We start from the raw sequence: 22,062 nt of genomic DNA, 5'->3' as shown, positions 1-22,062 counted from the left end.
GAAAGATGCTTGTGATTTGGTCATGTGCAGGTTTTTTTTTTTTAATAAAAAGCAATTTTCCTGGTGCAATATCATAATGGGAATCTTTCGCTTTTTTTGTGTTAGGAAGAAACTTGAAGCCATAGATTCCAACATAACTGAATAATAGTTATAATCGTAGCCTCGTTTGGTGTTTTCTTGAATTCCTGTCATCAAAGCCAATCAAACAATCATAATGGTGACAACACAAAGTTTAAGTTGTCTGACGTAGTATATATATATATATATATATATATATATATATATAAATATATATATATATATATATATAAACAAAGGTTCATTTTCTTTGCTTCTGGTGACTTGGCAGCATATTATTATTGCTGATCAAAAAGAGTTGGTAAGGTCAACCTTTCTCAGCCTCAATTGAGAGATTTTGTGACAAACACAACAATTTCAAACACAAATAATTGTGCTTTTCCTGTCGAATACCACTGCTTGATAATACGTTACAGATGATTGCATTTTATACTGTCACAATGAGTATCAGATCTGATACTGTTTTTTTGCATGGCTTAATATCCAAGTTGGATTTTTTTTGACAGCCCTAATCTTTATCTGAAATTACGTCTTTGTTTGGTCTCCGTTTAATCCCCGGCCTTTAATTCCCTTTGACTTAAAAACTGAATGTGGGCATCTGTACCCTCTGCTGGCCGACACATTGATAGTTTGTAGTTTTTACGCGTCCCCACTGTGAACCCATGAACCCCGCAGCAATTTGTGTTCCTGGATTTGCAGTGGGTTTTTTTTAGTGCCTTTGTCCTTGATAGGGAGAGCAAATTAAAAACATTACATGTTCTGCTTTTGAACAGCGGAGAATGATGAAAGGTTTTGTCAGGCACAGTTCGGTCAAGGAGAGAGGATCCTGATGCCACATGTTCTGATGTCAAAGAGATCTATTAATAATTTTTAGAATATTAGGACTTATGAGGTGATTTTCCCTCATATACATTTTTCAAGGTTTTTACCCATTGGTACTCTACACGCCCTTGACCAGCAGTTTCCAAGTGTAAGATTTTGTAGTTTTTCTGTGGGAATTTGTCCCAAAGGTGCTCGATGGTTGTTGAGGTCAGGGCTCTGTGCAGGCCAATCAAGTTCTTCCACACCAAACTCATCAAACCATTGTCCTTGTTTTGTGAACTGGGGCACAGTCATGTTGGAATGATTAGAAAAGGCTCCTTCCTCAAAGTGTTGCCACAAAGTTGGAAGCATGGCGTTGTCCGAAATGAGTAGGTACGCTGAAGTGTTAAGATTGTCCTTCATTGGGCCTAACCCAACGCCACATTGAAACCCCTGCATTCAATACTCAACAACAAGAGCCACCATGGCATGACTCTGCAGCCTTTTCTTGGCTTTCAGTTGTCGCCGTTCTCTCTGGTCTTGGATCGCTCTACGTCAGCCTTTTCCTTGGCAGCAGCTTTCCCAAAAACGGTCTTTTGTTTGCGACCAACACCTTCCACCACGTTGCGGGCAATGCATTAATTCATTGGATACAATCAGGGTGTGAAGAGGATTTTAAGCAGTAAAAACAGTAAAAAAAAAATAAAAATCTCCCACCTTTGAAATATAGAGCAATGCTTTTATGTCAGCTTGAAAAGGCAAAGGAACACATTAGAAAATAAATATCTTCTGCTTCAACTGTGTATCTCACATCCCCTGCTTAAAGTTCATGACACCAGACGGTACCTGTTTATATTTGCCATTACATTGGGTTACATAATTCCTTAATAACCTCTTCAGGAGCCATTATAAAGGAGGAGGTTTAGATAATCAATGACATTATGGCTTTCTAGCAGCTTATGATAGCAATTGACTTCAATTAGGAAATCAAGTGCGCCTCTTAAGACGATGATTGTCTGAGACTCTCGGATCGCGCCACAGAAATTGTTCAGTTATTACACGATTAAAGGTCAAATGTAGGGAAGGGAGACGGATTTACTGGAAAATATGACAGATAACGAGAACGCAACTATCCTCCAGTGGTGGGGAATGATGGACATGACATTTTCCGCAAAAACCTTTGCGATCCAGGGACACATTGTCAGCGGAAGTGAAGTGCATTACAGTTTTTTCTTTGTTTTTTTCTTTTCTGTCACCTAGACAACAACTACCACACAGTCATTCTTTCACTGTCTCTCCCACACACACACACACACACATATATATATGCCACAGTAAGCAGCAACTAGATATTAGTCATTTTGTGGTTGAAGTGCTGTTTACAGGATCATGTCCAGATGTTTTAGGCTTTTTCTTTCTTTTTGAGAGCGCAAAAGACAAAGAAAGAGTCAGAAACAGTCATTCATAGGTGAAAAGAGCACATCTAACATCCTCCCTCCCTATGCTTATCACATCTTTTTTTTTTTCTTTCTTCCTTTTAACAGCCAGTTGTAGACACTTCCTTTTTTTTTATTGGAACTATATCTGTTCCTTCAGAAACATCACACATTTGGCAGAGGAATGCGTAATTAGCATATTCATGAGACGAAAACAGTGGCAACTTTGGAGTTGGAGCGACAGGGGGTGGGAGTGGGTGGCGGTGGGCCGTCGCTGTGTGGGTGTTTGTTGCGGAACAAAAAAGCAGATGGCACGGTGACTTTGAAAATCCAAAATTAGGCATGTTTTCACGAACTTCATGCTCATTGGCTATGCAAATCGTACAGTCAGACAGTCGTGAAAGACAATGTTGTGTGTTTCTCCAGCTTCTCCGCTGAGATTGTGTTTGTTGATTGAAATGTGCTCCGTATCCGGAGTCACTTTATCACTTTTAATCCCTCTGCCGGTGCTGTTTTCATGACTCCGTTGTCCTCTAATGGATGGGAATTTGAGGTATGGTCAACAAATCTTTTTCGTTGGTTCATGACGAAAGTTCCCTCACCTTCAGACTGTTCATGTGTTGGATGGTGAGTCTGAAGTGTTTTTTGACGCAAAAGTGTCTTCACAAAGAAACGTGAGGGCCTCACGACTTCGTACATCCACAGATGTGCGAAAGCTGACTGTGGATTTAGTCTGCAGAGTTGTTTGCTGTGTGAGTGTTGGAATTGTTTGCGGATCAAGCACCACCAGTGGAGGCTCTATTTATGTCTTTTTGTCTTCCCTTATTCCACAATGAATAGTGGATTGCGAAATTGGTACATTTGTTCCCAAAGCAATAATCCAAAGCTGGTACAGGGAAAAGACTGTTTTTATTCTTCCAGAAAGAGATCTACAAATTGTGATATTATATTACATATAATAAATAATATCTTTATGTTTTTGGAACATTAAATGTTCCAAATCTTAAGTGCTGGATATGTGTGCTAGTTTTAACACCTCTGATCTGTCGTTGCCCTTCAAAACAGTGACACTGGCCGAGATCTTGTTGAGTTGTATTAGTTTGTAACACACTGATGGTTCGATGCATCGTTTTGCCTTTTCTAATAAATGTGTCCATTTCAGACATGGCGCGCCGTTGGTGTACCTTGGAAGGCGGCTTCCTGAGTTACTACGAGAACGAGAGAAGCTCGTCGGCCATCGGCAGAGTGGATGTCAACACGGTGGTTACCATGGCTGTAAACAACACCGAGACAATGACCGGAGCGGGGTACGGACAAAAACATTCACATGCGGCACAAACACATTATATAAAGCAGAAGCTGAAGTGTTTTCTGTTCAAGAAAGCATTTTCTGCCCCTCAGCCATTGGGTATCGAATGGTTTGCAAGATTAAAGTTAAACCTCTTTTAAATCACCCCTATCAGACTCGCTATGGTAATTAAAGTTTGAATATTAAAATATAGCATTTAATATTCATTTAAATCCATTGCATTGAAAGGTAATTCACACATAAATCATACGGCAGAGCTTTTAAGCCACTCTTTTGCACACGGCATTTAAATTGTATTTAAATGAGCTCTCTCACACACACCAATTTGAAATGCATATTTTGCATGTTTTCCACTAAATCAAAATGAATATGTAATTGCTGAACCTGCTTTAAAGACATGCATGTTATAAACCAACACGAAACCCTTTTGAATGATTTATTTTCCTTTTATTTGGCTAAATTACGGTGTTCCGCTCACATTAATTCATATATTACTGAGCCTCAACCTGAATTATGGACATAAACATACGCACAGTAAACACAGTTTACTTGCTGTTGTTTTTCCTTTGTTGTCATTTGTCTCATTAGCATAATTTGATCTTGAGCATTATTCAATTTAACAGAGCCTATCAAGGCTTTATTGGTGCTATATTCCCTGTTTACTTTAGCGAGGATGCAGGCGAGCGATGCGTCTTTAACTGCCCTCCCTCCCGCTTACTGTACCGCGCTGCCTCCCGCGTCGACTCAATCACTCCTCCCTCAGATTGTCATCCATTTCAAAGAAGTTGCTCTGAAGACAAACTTTTCTTTATTTCTTCTGGAAGTGATAACAAACAGTCAAAGCAGAAGCCAGATGTCTGGGTCCTTTCTTGCTCACCCGCTCCCACTGGATTGCGCTGCATGTGAATTTGTGTGTGTGTGTGTGTGTGTGTGTGTGTGTGCCTGTTCCTTAGCGAGGAGTCTGATAATGGCTTATGATTAAAGCATAAGCCTGGTCCTTAATGACAGCAGCAGATGTTATGAAGAGGGAACAATGTTTTTTTTTTTGTTTTTGTTTTTTTCTAAATCTTATTTATTCAGCTATTAGGAACACATCTGGCCAGCTAAATTGATGACCTTTATAATGAGGTGGCACAAACGCACACACACACAGACATGATAGGTTACAATATTCGATATTCAGAGTGCCCCATCTCTACAAACTGGTGACATGTGCCATTTGTTGCACATATATCCCGGCTAAAGGTGATGGCATCACACCCCAGAAATGAAATCTAACTGTTGTTAACACTCTGTGCCAGGTGTGGGCGTGAACATCGATTATAACATGTCTTTTAAGTCAGCTTTTTGTGATCACATTTAAAAGATGCACACTGTGCAAGGTTTCAAGGTTTCTTGAATGCATCTTGAAGCTGTGCCTCTTAACCCAACGTGCCCTGAAACCGTGCATTACAGGAGCTTGTTGTTTGACTGGAACACTTTTTCTCCCCCTCCCTCATGAAGACCAGGATGAAATTTACTTCGCAGTCAAATATCTTGTTATATTTTTGCATTTTCTGTTGTATGGCTTGTTTCTAATACCCCCGGTGACTTTCGATTAGCATTTTAGCTCGAAATGTCCACCTGTACTCTGCACTGCACATGTTTCACTCCATTTAACTCTGCCTCACTCCTGCAATTCCCAGCATTCCCGGCATCCACCTCACCTTTTGACTGTCTGCTGCTCATGAATATTAACGTATGCAGATGACACACTCCCACCAGCAGCCTATCGCCACTCGACAGGAGGCCGTAGGTGTCGCTTCCATTAAAAACAGCATTTGGGTAATTTCACCATGGCAGAAGCGAGGAATGCGAATTATAATGTGGCCCCCGATGCATACGTTTGCTAAAAGTTGTATGAATATTACAAACCCTCGCCTATAAGGAATTAACTCGGCAGTCAGTATGTTGGTGTGTGATAAGTTGAGAGTTCCAGGGACTTTTCCTGACTCATCTGTCCCCACAAGAATGTTTCCAAGTCAGTTCTGACCTTCAAAGGCAACTAAAAACCTTGGAAATGAACCATTCTGCTCTTTTCATCTTCAACTTTTTGTCTCTACAGCTGCTTTTCACAGCATTTCACTCTCGCTGTCACTCGCTTTCTCACCACGTTCTTCTCGCTCACACACTCACACTGAAATAGCAGAGTTTTTCAAGACGTTTGGGTGCTAACTTTAAATATTTATTCAAGTGCTGGGGAATTAAGACTTTCTCTATGAGCACACATTGTCCTTAAGGAGAAAATGAAAGGTAAAAAATACTATAGATAACTCCAATGCATGTTGAAACCACAGGTGGATCTTGTGCAGCACACTCCTCCACAAAGAGAAGTGTCTGCAAGCTCTGTCAAACTTTACTCAAAAACAAGTTATTTTCTACCACACCTAAATAAACCCAGACTTATAAATTAAAAAATGAAATCGGAATCAAAATAAATCGTGTGCACAGTAGTTATTCTTTTTTTCATTTCTTTCGGTTAATTTTCAAATAATGTTGGCTTTAATTATAGGAAGAGAATATATAGGCTAACTATCTTTCTTTTTTCCCAAATAACAATTTAAAACAAATAACTTTCAATAAAAAGGATTTGAGAAACTGGTACACAACAGGCAACTGTGCTTTTATTTGTTCAACCTATTATTGAAGACCTTTGCTCCTTATATTGACCATAAACATTGGCTTTCAGTTTGCAGGGGGAGTCTAAGCAGGAAGTAACAATGTATTCAATAGCCATCAGGGGGCGACTCCACTGGTTACAAAAATAATTCAGTTTGGGAAAATTAGCTTTGACTTCTCACTTGATTTACGCTGACAATAAAGATTTTCTTGAAATAATGTTCCCATTTAGAAGAATACCGACATTAAAGTGTGACACATATGAATGAATGGCATACAGCTACTGTCCAAACTGTAATGGCATTGGTCCAATCCCAAAATGTTAAGAAGACAATGTCCACTTTTTCTATTGTTGCTTGATGTTGGTATAAAACGTTTGGTTGTTATGATGGTGGACTATGGTGCAGGAGGCAACAGGAAAGTGCTTTCCTCATTATTTGAAACTGTTAATTTGAACAAAAACAAGTAAAGCGATTGAAGGAAAAAGGAGCTTGTGAAGAGCGTGTATGCAAAGCCCGATAGATAAACTGCATATTTTTCACATTAGAAATGACTTTGAAAAATGTGTTCTTTCTCTTATCACAAGTTCTAAATTGAAACACCTTTGACTTTTTCGATGTCTCTATAGCGCTCTTTCTCACTCATTCCTCCCTCCAGCCACCATGTCCCTCTGGGATGATCATAATTCATCTTTTATCCCTCTTGTCGTCTCCTCCTGTCCTTTTCCATTTGCCCCAGCTCATTGCGGACTGCCCCGACCCCTCCCCTCACTCTCTACTCACCTCCCTTTGCTCTCTCCCTGTGCGAATCCCCTCTAACAAGCGCTTCCACACCTGCCTGCGAGGAGAAAGTGAGGTGGGGGTCACGCGGGGGCACACAAACACCCACAAACACCCATGTCTCCATTGTTCCCCTGACATGCATGAGGAAAGAGCTACTCGGCGCTTCCGTGACCTCTGGTCACACACCACCTTCAGCACCCATCGTTGAGGCAGCTGTGGCGCACTGACGGAAAAAGGAGCTACAGCACGACATTGTGTTCAAACCATTAAGATACTGATACTCTGACCTCGATACCTTCACTGAGAGGGAGCGAGAGACCCAGACTGAAACATAGAGAGAGAGAGCGATTCAGGATTCAGAGGCGACAGGTCACCGAAGATTAATAGCTGCCTTTTTGCTTCCGACAGGAAGTGTTTGGTCTGCAAGTGTGTGTAGCTGAATGTGGCGGAGTGGATTTATGATCTTTTGAAGGATTATGCATGTGGTGCTTATAACCTATGATGATTACATGCGATTTGTAGACCATGGGGGTGAATGCCCCTGAGTCAATTAATTATGCGCAATTTGTGTCTGCCTAGCTGAACTGTAATACACATTTCATGTCAAAGTACATTTAATTACACAATTTACACTTCTTACAACTATGTACATATTCTAAAGTCAATAAACATATATTTTATCAATCTTTTACATACATTTTTCACAACAACATAATGCAAAGATGTTCTGCTTCTATTGGGAGCTCCATATGAAAGAAAAATAAGCAATATTAATGTTTTACAATAATATTAGTAGTGACAAACTCTTTTTTTGCTGTGTAACCACAGCTTCTATTAAAATAATGTGATTTTAAGCCATTCACTACTCTGGACTGTTTACCAATGAGTCAGATAGATTCAGTTTTTAGTTTGCGTGGATATTAAAAGAAGAATGTTCCATGCTAACCAAATTGCCCAAGATGTTTGGTGCACTAAACATATGGATTTTCAATTGTTGTGGATGAAACCAGTGTGTAGAATAAAAACAAAACAAAACAAAAAACCCCAAACTGAATTAAATGAACTTCTTCACAGCACAGTGCATAGGGCATCCAGTTCATTCACCCTGACCATATTAAAGATCCTGTTAAGTGATAAATAGATATCATTTCTGACTTTTTCACCCACACACCACCACAGCCATTGCAATTCACACACACATGTTCTGGTCTACCCACTCAAGTGGGGACCAGAGTGCCTTAAACGTCGCGGTTCGTCAGTGTTTGTACCGAATATTAACACAAGCACTCTGATAAAATGTAGAGAAGCAACATTTTTACCACATTGGTGGTAGTTTAACGACATATTACACATAAACGGAGCTGGTTTAGCAGCAGTCCTCCACCCTCTCTCTCCCTCTTTGTCTTAATCAGCAGCACCTGCAGCCTTAAAGCAGGAGTCTAGTCCTCTTTCTGTTCTTCTCTTCTCTACTTAATTTCCTTATCTTTAGGAATTTTACTTAAAGTTTTATGTGTTTTTACATCCAGGTAAGACACATTTGTTGGACAAAGACATCTCAGCTAGCTAGCTAGCAAAACAAAGGCAGTAGTGTAGGGAGCAGGTTTAGCGACTCACGAGTAAACAGGAGACCACAATTAAAGGAGCTGAGAGTGTTTGAGGAGTTGAGCTAACTATGGCTCCTGTGCGTCATGAAGCCATATTTTTAGAAATGCCTCAACATTTTTGAAAAGACTACAGGAGAGAAACTATTTTCAGTTTTAACTCCGTAATTCTTTACACGTGTCATTTGTTTCGCATGTGTGTGAGAGCAAGAAATGCTGAGTTTGGTTTACAGCATCTTTAAGTAACATATTATTGTTACTTTTCTGTAGCTTCTGTGGCCTTATTCTTGTGAGCTAAAGTAACCTAAAGCTCAAGTAAGCTAAGCTAAAGCTGAAGAAAGCTAAGCTCAAGTAAGCTAATGCTGTAGCTAAATATAAACGTTTTAATTTTTTCCTGTCTGTGTGCTGTTTTCCAGATGTCTAACAGTGTGTTAATATTTGTTGTCTTTGACAGCGCCGTGTTCACCATGGAACTGTACCTGCTGACGGAGCGAGTTTTGATTGTCGGTGCTGAAACACAGGAAACGCAGCATGACTGGATCCAGGCACTGACAAAGGTAAAATATCCAGGATTTGAAAACCCTTATCATTACTGTGTGAATTTTGACCCAACAAATCTGCTGGAGACAAACAAGTCAGAGAAAGATCATTTGATATGCGGCTGAACATTGAATGTGCGTCATAGCATTGCGCTTGGAAATTATGCTTATTTTACCAAAATAAAGATGGAAAAACGGAATCAGCATGTTCACCTGTCCAGCACTTCTCACAGGATGCTGGTACTCTGGTTATATGTCCAATTCATTATTATGGGTGGGAATAATCATCTCTCACTGCGCACTACGTGATGCTCTCCCATTCTTGTGAGAGTCTAGTGTTTGTTTCTAGTGTCTAGAGTTTTTATTTCTTTTGTTAAACAAGAACAGTGTCTATCAGGCAGATAATCTGCTGTGGCGACCCCTAAAGAGAGAAGCCGAAAGAACAACAACATATATATCTACTAAAATTGTTTAAATATTTTTACAAATGTAATAATTTCTTTCAGCTGAAACACGGAAAGAAATTATTCTGTATGTTCTGTACCATTGTTTTTTAATCCAATTTTGTTATGTCTGGGACTGTGTGTACTTACTTCACTAAAATCAAGGCTTTCCAATTGTATAGATTAATAATCTTGCTTCAAAGAATAAATCAATTAAGTAAGTCTAAATATTTAGGAGGATATCATTGAACATGTCAGACAACGAGGGTGCATGCCCCTCATCTGGTGCAATGCACTGTGCGCTTCTCCATATCCTCCGTTCTCCGTATCCAATGCAGCCTGGATCATTTCTCTGTGCCCTGCGAAGTACAGGCGCGATGGAAGTGCAGGGGATCCGAGTAGATCACAGTAAAACAGTGCACTTTCCATTGTTTACGCTCCGTGGTCCGAGTCAAGCTCTTTGTGCAGAAGATGCTTTAGTGTGTCCTGGTTGTCCACTTCTGAAGAACAAAGAGGCCTTGCATACTCTCTGCTTGACAACTTGATAATTACTTCAAACAATCTGATGCACTTTCTAGGCTGTATATTTTGAACTTAAACACATTTATAAGTTTCAAGTTTGAACTTCCCCCTTCAGCCCTATTTCCCACTAATGCGGAACACGGGAGTGAATGCTGACACATTCCCACTGGTTGAAAACGCCAAACCCGCAAATAAACAGATTTTCCGACCAGTGGGAATAAGCTATTTCCATAAACATAAACACACACACTTATTAACACGCTTACTGCCATTGTTTCCTTCTGTAAGTTTGTTTTTTCACTTACAGCTACTTACTGTATGCTCAACTACAACACATCAAACTTATACTTTTACATTCTCTCTGCTACTGTGCAACACTGAGTGTTGTTGTCCTCAGTGAGCCCCACTGCTTTTTTTCAATGAGACAAGTGGTCTTGCTATCTCTTCCCCCACATGCTGACAGGATGTTGTTATGCCACCCAACATAAATATATGTCCCCAATTCCCCCTTTTTATCTCTGTAATCCCAGGCAACCCAGTCACAGATAGTAGGAGGTGTAGCAGCGTTAGTCCTTATGTCTCTCCCATCTGCACTGTAGCCCTTCCACACCTCCGTATTTCAATTTGAGTCACAGAACAATAGCCAGACAGCTGAGCAGCAGGGAGGGATGTGTGCTTGGAAAATAATTCAGCCCAGGACCAAACGCTGTGCAAAGGTTTATACCTCTGAGAGGAAACCTGCACCTGTTGTGTTTTTCTGTCGTTCCGAGGCGACGTGCTATAGTTAAAAAAAAAAAAAGAAAAAAAAGAAAGTTTCATGCTCATAATTAGGTAAGTTTTTAACGTTTGTTTTGCTCTGTTTATAGTATCTACTGTATGTCTGACTCGCAGTGCTTCGTTCCATCGAAAGTCGAGGGCCTGGTGCAGAGAGACAGCGAGCTGATTGGCAGACTCCAATACAAAGAGGGCCATGACCTGTACCACTGGAGGACAGGCTGGTTCATGCTGGAAGGTTCTGCCCTGCACTTCACTTCAGGAGAAGAGGAGGAAGAAGAGGAAGTTCTTCAACTCAAACAGCTACAGGAGCTCAGTAAGAACGTTGCTTTTTAGTCCTAAAGTATTTTGGTAAAATATTGCAATGTCATTTCTGTTTGATACCATCAAATTATAAATTACTCTAATAATGGCAACTTAAAGGTATGGACGGCTTCCAACATGTGTGTGTTTGATTTTATGAATCAGCACAAAACAGAAAAATCACACAGAAACATCAACATAACAGAAACAAAGAGAGGAATAAGTGCAGAACAGTTTGCATGTATGTGTGAGTGACATATTAGCCCTACAGAAACAATATTAATAAGAAAAGAATTATGATTTTATTGGGAATTTCTTTTGTCATTTCTTAACAGATATCACATAAAATCTGACTGTGATTAAATAGATATATAATTGAAATAAGAAACTAGTAGGTAGTTAATTGACATTAATTAATTGTGCAGCCCTATTGCTCATTTATATTACTGTATATCACTGAAGTACTGAGAGCTCAGTGGTGAAGAAAGGGTGTGAAAATGAAATTGAATTTAATGAAATTTACTGCGTTGGCTCGGATATAAAGTTTTTTAAAAACAGAAACACTTTAAAGTCCTGTTGGAAGAATGTCCTTGCGATACTTTCCGTCCATAGATAACACAGTCCGCCTCCACCAAGCCATCCTTTTCATAATTGTCAGTGAAAACATTAAGAAAAACGCTTCCATTAAAACACAACACAGATCCCACATTTGTGGCACTTGCTCAAATATGTTTGCAAGAGGAGCTAATTTGTCTTTTCGTTATCAGTGGTGTACTCACAGACGCTCCTGTCTGGCTCTCAGGAGGCGTTGAAAGGTTTTTCTCTGATTGTTTCTCCTTCCTCATCACGACGTGTCTGTGACGGCGCTAATGCTTCATTGCTTGACAGATGATTTTGTCCAAAGTCTGTTTGTATAAGAAAAAGAAAAATCTCGAGACACTTCTCATAGTTTTTCACTCGTCAGGGATTTATTTTATCCGTGGCAGCAACCCATACACAGCCTATCAAAATTACAGACATAGAAAGACACAAAATAAGAAGAGACACATGCATATATTCATTTGCAATGCTCAAGAAAAAGTATTTGATAGAATGTAGTACTTGTTGAGGAAATCTATTGATCTGCCAAGTCCACTGAGATGAGATTTTTTTTTCTTCAGTCTCAGACCGTTTTCTATTAACTTCTTCATAAAAGAAACCCATTACATTTATTCAGATCTATAAATGTATTTGAGTCTAAATGTGCAAACCATCCCTTTTTAAAATAGCCACAAAGGAGCCTTTATTTTACAATTAATCTGATTTTAAAATCCTACAGCACAACATGGCCATGTCTGTTTATGACGGAGAGGAGGGAAGTTGAGTGGTGTAATTTCTGGCCTTTCAAAGCATAATGGCAATATGGAGATTATACGCACATCATCCGTTTTCCTTGAAGGTGCAAAGTTTGAAATGAAGTAGAGCCTGCACACTCACTCGCCCACGAAAACTTTATTGAGTCTGACCTGAGGAAGATCTGCACCAAATCAAAATGTTGTCCTCAATAAAGTTTTTGTTGCATGGAGTAAGTTTGCCATTACTTCCATTGTATTACTTAATGGTGTTAGAATAATATTCTGTAAGGGACTGGTGCTTACTGCATGTGAGAAGACCTGTTAATATGAGGTCAGCATCGTCAAGTGAGTGAAAAGCCCGCTTTACCACTTGTTTCTGCTCCATTTGTGAGGTTGGCCATGACTGGAAAATAGGAATGGCGTCAATTGCTTTTTTCAAGCAGTATAAAAAAACCTATTCATTTTAGTGGAATAAAAGGTGTAAGACCCGTTCAGACAGATGGGATCAACATCTGTCCTGAGTGATACAAGCACAGTAAGTATAGGTCTAACCACTACTAATCCATCCTGACTGCGTCCTTGGATCCGATCGCAAAACGCCCATTCTGAAGTGGTGTCCACATTCTTGAGAGTGCATGTACAGAGACCACCTCCTCAACTCATATCGTCTAACCCACTGCAGTTTCACTGTGATTTTTTTTTTTTTTAAATAGAGTAGAGCAGAGCTCTGTCTCACACAAGCTTCTCTTAACCTTGTTTTTTTTCTAATATATGCAGAAACTTTCTGTTGATTTTATTGTCATCCGTCTATCCGTTATCTAAACCACTTCGCCTTTGGAGGAATGGGGTAGCATGGGGCTCAAAGGTTCACAGGTATTTTAGGAGATGATAAAGATTTGTTTCAATCGACTGTGCCACTTTGGTGAGTGAACAGAGGGCTGTGAAGAATCAGTGGATCAAATTACGTAACTTGCTGTCCCATCTACTATCTTAGGATAAAAGACTACTGTAGCAGTGTTCATTTTTTTTTTTATTCCCGGCTCTCTCAAAGCATATTTGTCACAGCCAGGGAGCCCTTAGTGCCAGAAGGGGCTGTGTTTTGTCGGGGGGGGGTGGTTGGTTCTGGAGCAATGAAAGGACTCCTTGAGGAATCACATTCTGTGACATGGGATTAACTGTTATTTTCTCTAATAGTGACACTGCCACAAGAAAGGTGGCCCTGTGCAGCACTGAGGGATTAAATAAATACACTTTTCAATTAAAATCGCTACACATTTCCTCCATGCATCAGGAGTTCATTACAAGTGCAGTCTGTTCCAGGTCTTTTGGCCTCAAGCTACTGGAGTTGTTATCATTTGAAAAACATTTTTCAAAAAAGAAGAGCTTTTGAACGGTTTTCTTACTGAATTTGAAACAAATTGTCCTCTTTTCCATTTTATCATTAATTGCCTCACCTGTCTTGTATCCCCTGCCCTTCAACCGTACAATAGGACAATTCTTACAGGCTTTAAGAACAGCAGTTCAAAACCTTCATCTGTCTTGGTCCAGTATTCAATATAACATTTTATTATTTAAAATGTTTTCTGATTAAAAATGTAAACATGAGTCAGAACAAGTGTGCCTCACTCTCAAAATGACTTCCTAACAATGTAGCTGCAGAGATGATTGTTCTTTTTTTTTTTTTGTACATGTTAAGATGTCTGCCGCACAAATAACCAGCACCAAAGTAAAATGAGTGGAAAATGACACATACAGTTGAATGATCATTAACCTGTCACACTGCATGAATCAGCCTTCCCGCCCAGAACTTTCTAAAATTAAGGGTTTTCAAACAAGATTAGCACATTAACGCTGAGCTCATTCAGTGCAATTTTCTCCGTGGATTTCTCTTAAGGCAGTGGCAAAATTGGGGGGGGTGAAAACTAATCATCTCAAAATGAAGATACACATCATACAAATTAGCTTTTGGGCATATTTGGTTGTCAAATATCAAACATTTTGAAAAAAAATGGTTGATTTAAATTATATATTTTTTTTCCAGCTCACTTTTTCTAACATTTTCTGAAGTTTCTGTCTCTGTTCTCAACAACATACACTGTCCTGTTCACTTGTTCCATTTTTTTATTTTGCACATTATACACTCTCTAACCACATCCAAGTGTTGCTTGAAGATTTTTTGATTTGCCGCCACTTCTTCTCTGATATCGGTAACATAACACTGAGTGTCTACCAATGCAGTGTTTATTACAGCTTTAAGCTACCAAGCTGTTAACGCTACCTAGCCTTAACAGCCATATTAAATACTTAATGCTCCAACTGTATAACAAATGCTCTGCTCCAGTGGAGAAGAAATAAAAAGCCTACATTTTCAAAGTCAGTGCTTAGTGAAGCATTTATGTAGAGTTTGACTAATGTATTGGGTCATCTCTGGTTGTGATTGATATTGCCATAGCTCAGCGTGCGCTGTAAACAGTGTCCTGTAGTCATTTTTAAATGATAACACTGCTAATCTTTCCTACTACTTTCTAGTGCCTTGTTTTTAGGCATTAATCTGGAAGACAACAACAAAAACATTCTTTCTGATTTTGTAGATATGTTCTTTTTTCTGATTTAGTAAAGAAGGATTAAACATTTCCATCCACAACTATAATGTTTTATATGTTTTAGTTTAGTCTGTAATCCAGAATTGTCTATCACATCATCTCAACATTCCCTTCCTTAGTCAGGAAAACTAAATCCAGGGAATCTCTCACCTGCTTCCCACACATGAACTCATGCAGAAAAAAATACTACTGAATACACACATTCAATTATGCTCCAGCTAAATTCCTCATAGTTGGAGAGAGAGAGAGAGAAAAAACATTTAACAATGCCTGGTGCAAATTATACAGAGAACAAGACTGACAACGTTGTCCTTTGTCACACAAGCACATTAAGTTTTTTAAAAGAAAACCCCACTGAGCTGTGAGATGGATAAAAGAGGATTGACGTGTGCGGTTGTTCAAATAACGACGGGAAGTGATTTGTATTTACCTGATAATACAATTAGTAAACCCATTCTCATGTCAATTTAAATCTCTGAAGTCCTCCACTTTTTTCATGTGCTGTGTTCTATCGCAATAAAAGACTGTGCCCTTGAAAGTCTGCCCAAGAAAATTTTAAAAAGCTAATTATTTGTTAACAGAGACTCCTGGGAATTAATTGTTTTGCCTTTTAAAACAAAATACAAAGGCTTTGTTGTAGCCAAATTACCACAGTTATGTCTAATGTTTTCCCTGTCCTTTTGTCTCTTGTTTGTTGTGGCATCAAATACTATTTTTCTGCCAGTGGTTCTTATCAATATGAGTTTAAGAAATGGATGCAGCAGTGATTGGGACATGAATTACTAAAATTAAGGTGAAAAAATATCATATATAATGACCCCCCTGTAAAGTGAATGAGAAGTGTTTCAAGTGTTCCAACATGAACGTTTGAACAGGTAAAACGACTGGCAAGTGTTCTTTAATTGCATTGTTTCTGTTTGTATAATGCAGACAAAAACCCTTTATTTGACCCTACTTTTGGGGAATATTTTCAAAAAAAGTTAATCCACTCTTAATCCCGAGCGTGACTTTCATATTCACATACTGTACAGGTACTTATTTAGCGAGCAATCTCCAAAAATCATCTGCTCATTTAGGTTTATTCAAGCACAGCCAGAGAGAGAATTTGATGAAAGTGCCAGATGTTGTTGCCAAAACAGATATTTTCTTGTGTGATCTTGTGTAGTTGTTGCCGTGATCCAGACAGCTGTTTGAACCTACAGAAGAGATTAAGGCAGAGCTTTTCAGTCCCGTCGCCCAGTTTTTACCTCTATCCTTACACCGTTATTTCAATTTCAAAAGGCTGACAGAATCAATCAAATATACTCTGTGTTTGAAATACTAACCCCTCAGTGCATTTATACTGTTTATGGGTGTATTTAAACCAGCTCTATGTAAAGCTTTTAGTAAAGCATTCGTGTTTGCATTCTACCTTCCCTCCACCTCCTCACCTCAACACAAAATCAGAATTCAGAAAGGTATTCACTGTTTTTTTTCCCCTGTATTTGAAAATAATTGTCACGTCGCTGTGATGAGCACTGTATTATTTGCTGTGATTGCCATAAATTAATGCATAAGAGAACAGAGCTCTTTCGGTGACAGGTAATATATACGTCAACTTCCCAGTTTCACAGCAAGGGCTTTTAAGTGTTCTCACATTTGACAGCCGATTGAATAACTCCAAATGTCAAATCTTAAGTGTTCCCAACATGTTGCAGTGCATTAACACACAACGTGTTCCTCTTTTGAATGTACACCAGTCGGGAACCTGCCTTCACTCCAGCTCTTTGCCCTTTTCCCTCAGCTGTCTCCACACATAGTGAGGGCGAGGAGAAGATCCAGGTCCTGCTGATGGTGGAGGGTGGAAGGTATGTGAGTATTTGAAGCAAAATGATAATAATAATAATAATAATAATAATAATGATAAAAAGATGTGCTAATTGGCAACATATTTGTGATACAGCAAGTCAACGCATTATGCAGCACGGTTAGCTTTGATTCTGCCTTTGTCTTGTTAGTCCAAATGCCCTTTACCTACTGTAACCACTCAGGGTAATTAAACTCACGCTAGACTGCCTGTTTTAGTTAGAAAGAAGAGGTGAGATGGCACCTAACATATTGCAGCCCTTGCACAAGCTGACAGTTTTAGGCTGCTTTTCAGTGTAATGCAACAGGACTTTATGCTTACTGAGTTAATTGCCTTTCGTTTGTGTGTTTTTGTTGAAACCTCTTGGGACGGCGGTGGTTGTTGATAGATGCATGTTCTGCCGAGGTACTTTTGGATTCCTTTAATCTTGTCGGCTGTTTATGTAAAGTCTTGCCTGTGTTTGGCCAAATGTATGAGCAATTCCTGCTGTATGAAAGATGTCATTAAAGTTTTCATTCAAAATGCCACCTCTCTCTCTTTCTCTCTCTTTGTCTCTCTCTTTCTTTTTTAAAGAACGGTTTACATCCATGGCTTTAACAAGACAGACTTTGCACTGTGGCACTCCGCTATCACACTGGCTGCTGGCACAGATGGCAAGGCCCTCAGTGACCAACAGCTGACTAAAAATGGAGTCCCTATTATCGTCGACAGTTGCCTCGCTTTTGTCACTCAGTATGGTGAGTTGCCTTCAATTTATGGAGAGAAAAGTTTCAATAAAAAAGTTCTGCTGGAGTTTTATTATGACTTTCCCCTGAGGAGCTGATTCATCCACTGCTGCATGCGTCATTATGAGAATTTCATTCATTCTTCTAATGTTGTTGGGCATAGTGCTGTTACATTATATCTCCCTTTTCTCCAACCATTTCCTAGAAGAATAGAAGTTGTACTCGTCACTGAATATGAAATGCAAAAAATATGAATCTTAACATTGATTGGAGCTTTACAGTGGCATAGGGAGCTAATGTACCTTGCACCAGGCATTTTATTCTATACACAATTCAGATTGAAATATGTTTACATAACATATATATCAATTTTCACAAATCAGACTTTGTATCTGGTAGGCTATTGCCCTATAATTGTTTACTTGTGTAGGAATCCATGGATTACCATTTTCTGTAGCAGATACAGGAAGTTGAATGATGTGAACGTATTAACTTTTCTCTTTTCAATATCCAACTAGGTTTGTGTAAGGAGGGAGTCTACCAGAAGCCCGGGGACCCTGCCAGAGCTGCCCTTCTCCTGCAGGAGTTCATCCACAATGCCCGGGATGTGAAGCTGAGGAAGAAGGAGCACCAGCTGGAGGATGTGACTGACACCCTGAAGAATTTCTTATCTCAAGTGGAGGACGCGCTGCTGACCAAGGAGCTCTATCCATACTGGGTGTCAGCTCTAGGTAAATTAGGTGGTAACGGCTGGTGGGAATTGACAGGTGCTTCATGATCCAATTTAGCAATGTTACAGCCATTCCCAAACTTAGGAATGCTGTGGCCCAATTTCCATCCATCCATTTTCTACCACTTTATCCTCCACATGAGGGCCACGGGGAGAGCTGGACCCAATACCACCTGACATAGGGCAAAAGGCAGGATACACCTTGGACAGGTCGCAAGTCTATCAAACTGATTACAGTCTGCTGTTCACCAGAACCTGACTTATGACTATATGATGAAATATCCCCTATCTTTTGTGCTGTCACAATGATTTTATTGTTATTGTTGTGTAATAAAAAGGTATTTAGATGAAAAGATGAGATTAAACCCTTCGTATTGTGCGAAAAGGGAGGAAATTACATTTGAACTCTCAGGTCTTCAATTGTGTAAACGAAAATAGATAAATAAATAAATACATAGATAAAGTACAGTACATGTAAGTGGACACCAATGTAATCGACAGCTGGTATCATCCAATAAGAGCCTGGTTGCAGGCGATGTCTGTAAATTTCCACTTGGAAAACCTCTACATGGCGTAAATCTAATCTTGAGTTCAGATTCTTATGGGTGATGTAACAAACAGTTCACTACAAAACAAAGAACTATGTAAATAATCTGTAAATTGTCAAATAATCCACACGAACGGTACAATTTGAAAGAATCTTGGCATGATGTGAAGTCGTTATTGTCTGTGTGGTTTTGCAGATGAGAAGGATGAGGGACGGAGAGTGAGAAAGTACTCCACTTTCATAGAGAGCTTGCCCAAGGTCAACAGGTCGACGCTTGATGCTCTTCTGCAACATCTGTACAGGTGCACTGTTGCACACACACACACAACCAGATACATTAAAGCTTGTTGTAAAGCATGTTTAAAGCATTAAATACAGGATATGAATATTTATATTTTGCTGGGCAACACAAGAAATTAGTGTTGTATGACAAATCCTTTATTGTACAATAAAGTAAACATTGAATTTACATGCACTGGTCTTTTATATAGTTTCCAATTTGATCAATTATACTGTTTGTCTCTAAATTTACTGGAGCTTTTTTCTGTATTTACTCTGTACTGTATCTAGCTTTAATTCACACTCACTATCTATTATTGTTGTGCCGTTTTTTATCTCTTGTACCTTCTGAAACCAGCACTGGTCCCTGTTTTTGGTCCAAAAATCTAACTAATCCATGTAGTCACTGGGCACTTTTGCAGCAATGTGATGGTACCCACATCTGATGGATTGCTTTATTTATACACAACAGCTCAACATTCTGCTTTTATAAATCTGCCAAAACTACGTCATGTGCCCTGAGAAGCTTTAGGGTTGCTGTTTGTCAGTTGCAGATTAGCTTGTTTGCCCTCATCTGTTTTTATACTGACCTGCATGCCCCCCCTCCCTTTCTTGCTTGCAATTGTTATTTTTTAAGGCTCTGATAAATGAAATTGGACTTACTCAAGTGGCTTATTATTAAAATACCCTGCAACAAGCAAACACACAGCCAAATCCCTAACACAAGTGGTTCAATTTATTTATTTATTTTTGTAATTTTCCTTTGACGGGTTAATATTTTACAGTTCATTACCAACATGTGGTAATGGTTTTAGTAATAGGGAGGTCATACTGTGGTAATATCATGTTATGTGTAATGTAATTTACACCTTGTTAATAATAATATTGATAATAATAACAATAATAATAATAATAATAATAATAGAAATAGGTTTGGGGAAATGATAATGTTACTTTAATATCATGTTATTATTAAGTAATATCCAGCTTGGAAATGACAACTATAGGCTACCATCAGTGTAACACCTTTAAATGAAAGATATTTGTTAATGGAAAGTAAATACCATATCATAAAGTTAAAATTTTCCTTTATTTTAACCTTAAATGGGTGATTATTAAAGAATTTACATGGTATTACTCTAGTTTCCCCTATTCCAAAATGATATACTAAGACTATAATGTTCTTGTATGTGTTTTTTTGTTGTTGTTGTTTTTTTACCCTATGATTCAGGATTCAGCAATGTTCCCACCTCAACCACATGCCAAGTGAAAAACTGGCATCTGTCTTCTCCCCCCGCTTGTTCCAGACTCAGGGACAAACCCCACAGGAAATAAGCGTGGTCCATGACCTCATCAACAACTACATTCCACTATTCAATGTAAGTCAAAATCACAGTATATGTTTTCTTTCTGTACAATGTGACATTGCAGCAAGAGCAGAAGAACTGATTGGGAGACAATAAATAGTCAATCAGTAAGACACTAAGAAATCTATTGTTATTATATACACTTGTTTAACGTCTGGTTAAATCAAATCAGCCAATCACATGACAGCGGCAGAAGTTAACTGAGTATCAGAATGAGGAAGAAAGGGGATTCAAGTGACTTTGAATGTGACATGGTTATCAGTGCCAGACCAGTTGGTGTGAGTACTTCAGAAACTGCAGATCTATGTAGTGGGATTTGTATGCACTACCATCTCCTGGGTTTACAGAAAATGGTTGGAAAAAGAGAAAAGATCCTGTGAGCAAAAACATGCTTTATTAATGGCAGAGGTCAGAGGAGAATGGCCTGACTGGTTCAAAATGATAGGAAGTCCACAGTAACTCAAGTAACCTTGTTACAACCAAGGCATGCAGGAGACATGTTTGAATGCAAATGCTGAACCTACATGTGTTACTGCAGCAGAAGCAACCATTCGCCATTCATTCATTCATCAATCCATTCATCTATTTGTTATATACAGTATATACATGATATACATATGTAATATCTCTACCATTACATTGTAGAGCTGTGCTAAAAAAAAAGGTTGAGGTCAGCTGTTCCTTAGCACTTGCTGTTAAATATTAATATCGTAATTTTTCAAACTGATCGTGTATCACAATATTGTTTTGTGATGAGTACCTTACTTTGAGGTCATGGGAGATATCCAGCTATAGTGTGCTATTGACGTATTTTCATCCATAGTTTATTTATAGTCATCCATTACTGTAAGTAGTTTCTGGACAAGTATTCCGTAAGATTTCTCTGTTTGTATATAATTGTAGTCATGGAATCTCGTTTTTATCTAAAGAGGTATCTTGTCAATGATCACTTTTGGAAAAAAAGGTCAAGACATAACCGTCAAGGCATTTAGATGTTATCATATTACACAAATTGCTAGCATGATTTTATTCACACGCCTATACTTCTCATCTGAGGAGCCAAACTGTTGTTGCCAAATCTCCACAATTGGCTTGACTTTCCGGATGTGTGGATGAGCGGGGGGTGTGGTATCAATGCTACCCTTGGAGAGCTGCCTGGCTTATGGGATACACAGCACCGAGAAGACACTAATTCCCAGCGGAACGCCTGGATGATCCCACTTGTTTCCGATGTCAAAGGAGGTGCATTTTCTCTTCAAAATTGTTTCCGGACGCCATCATTCGCATGACAAATAGCCATTAAGCTCTACCAATCATAAGCCCAAAAGCAGTGAATATGCACGCCGGGGCACAAAACGAGTGAGACGTCTCGCTAATTAAAGGGC

The 22,062-nt window shown here is 39.0% G+C and overlaps 1 protein-coding gene across 6 annotated transcripts in view; it reads left to right on the top strand.

Moving 5' to 3' along the window:
- The window catches only part of arap2 (ArfGAP with RhoGAP domain, ankyrin repeat and PH domain 2), a 280,445-nt gene that overhangs the window by 239,083 nt on the left and 19,300 nt on the right, over positions 1-22,062 (top strand). For all 6 annotated transcript variants that reach the window (XM_044020851.1, XM_044020850.1, XM_044020857.1 and 3 more), the window contains 8 exons: positions 3,478-3,622; positions 9,120-9,222; positions 11,061-11,259; positions 16,967-17,030; positions 17,603-17,766; positions 18,273-18,485; positions 19,228-19,333; positions 20,542-20,689. In XM_044020851.1, coding sequence (XP_043876786.1) covers positions 3,478-3,622; positions 9,120-9,222; positions 11,061-11,259; positions 16,967-17,030; positions 17,603-17,766; positions 18,273-18,485; positions 19,228-19,333; positions 20,542-20,689 — 1,142 coding nt within the window. The remainder of the gene's footprint in view (positions 1-3,477; positions 3,623-9,119; positions 9,223-11,060; positions 11,260-16,966; positions 17,031-17,602; positions 17,767-18,272; positions 18,486-19,227; positions 19,334-20,541; positions 20,690-22,062) is intronic.

This window comes from Solea senegalensis, linkage group LG3 (genome assembly GCF_019176455.1).
Source record: "Solea senegalensis isolate Sse05_10M linkage group LG3, IFAPA_SoseM_1, whole genome shotgun sequence".
NCBI lineage: Eukaryota > Metazoa > Chordata > Actinopteri > Pleuronectiformes > Soleidae > Solea > Solea senegalensis.
This window is presented reverse-complemented; position numbering and strand designations above follow the sequence as displayed.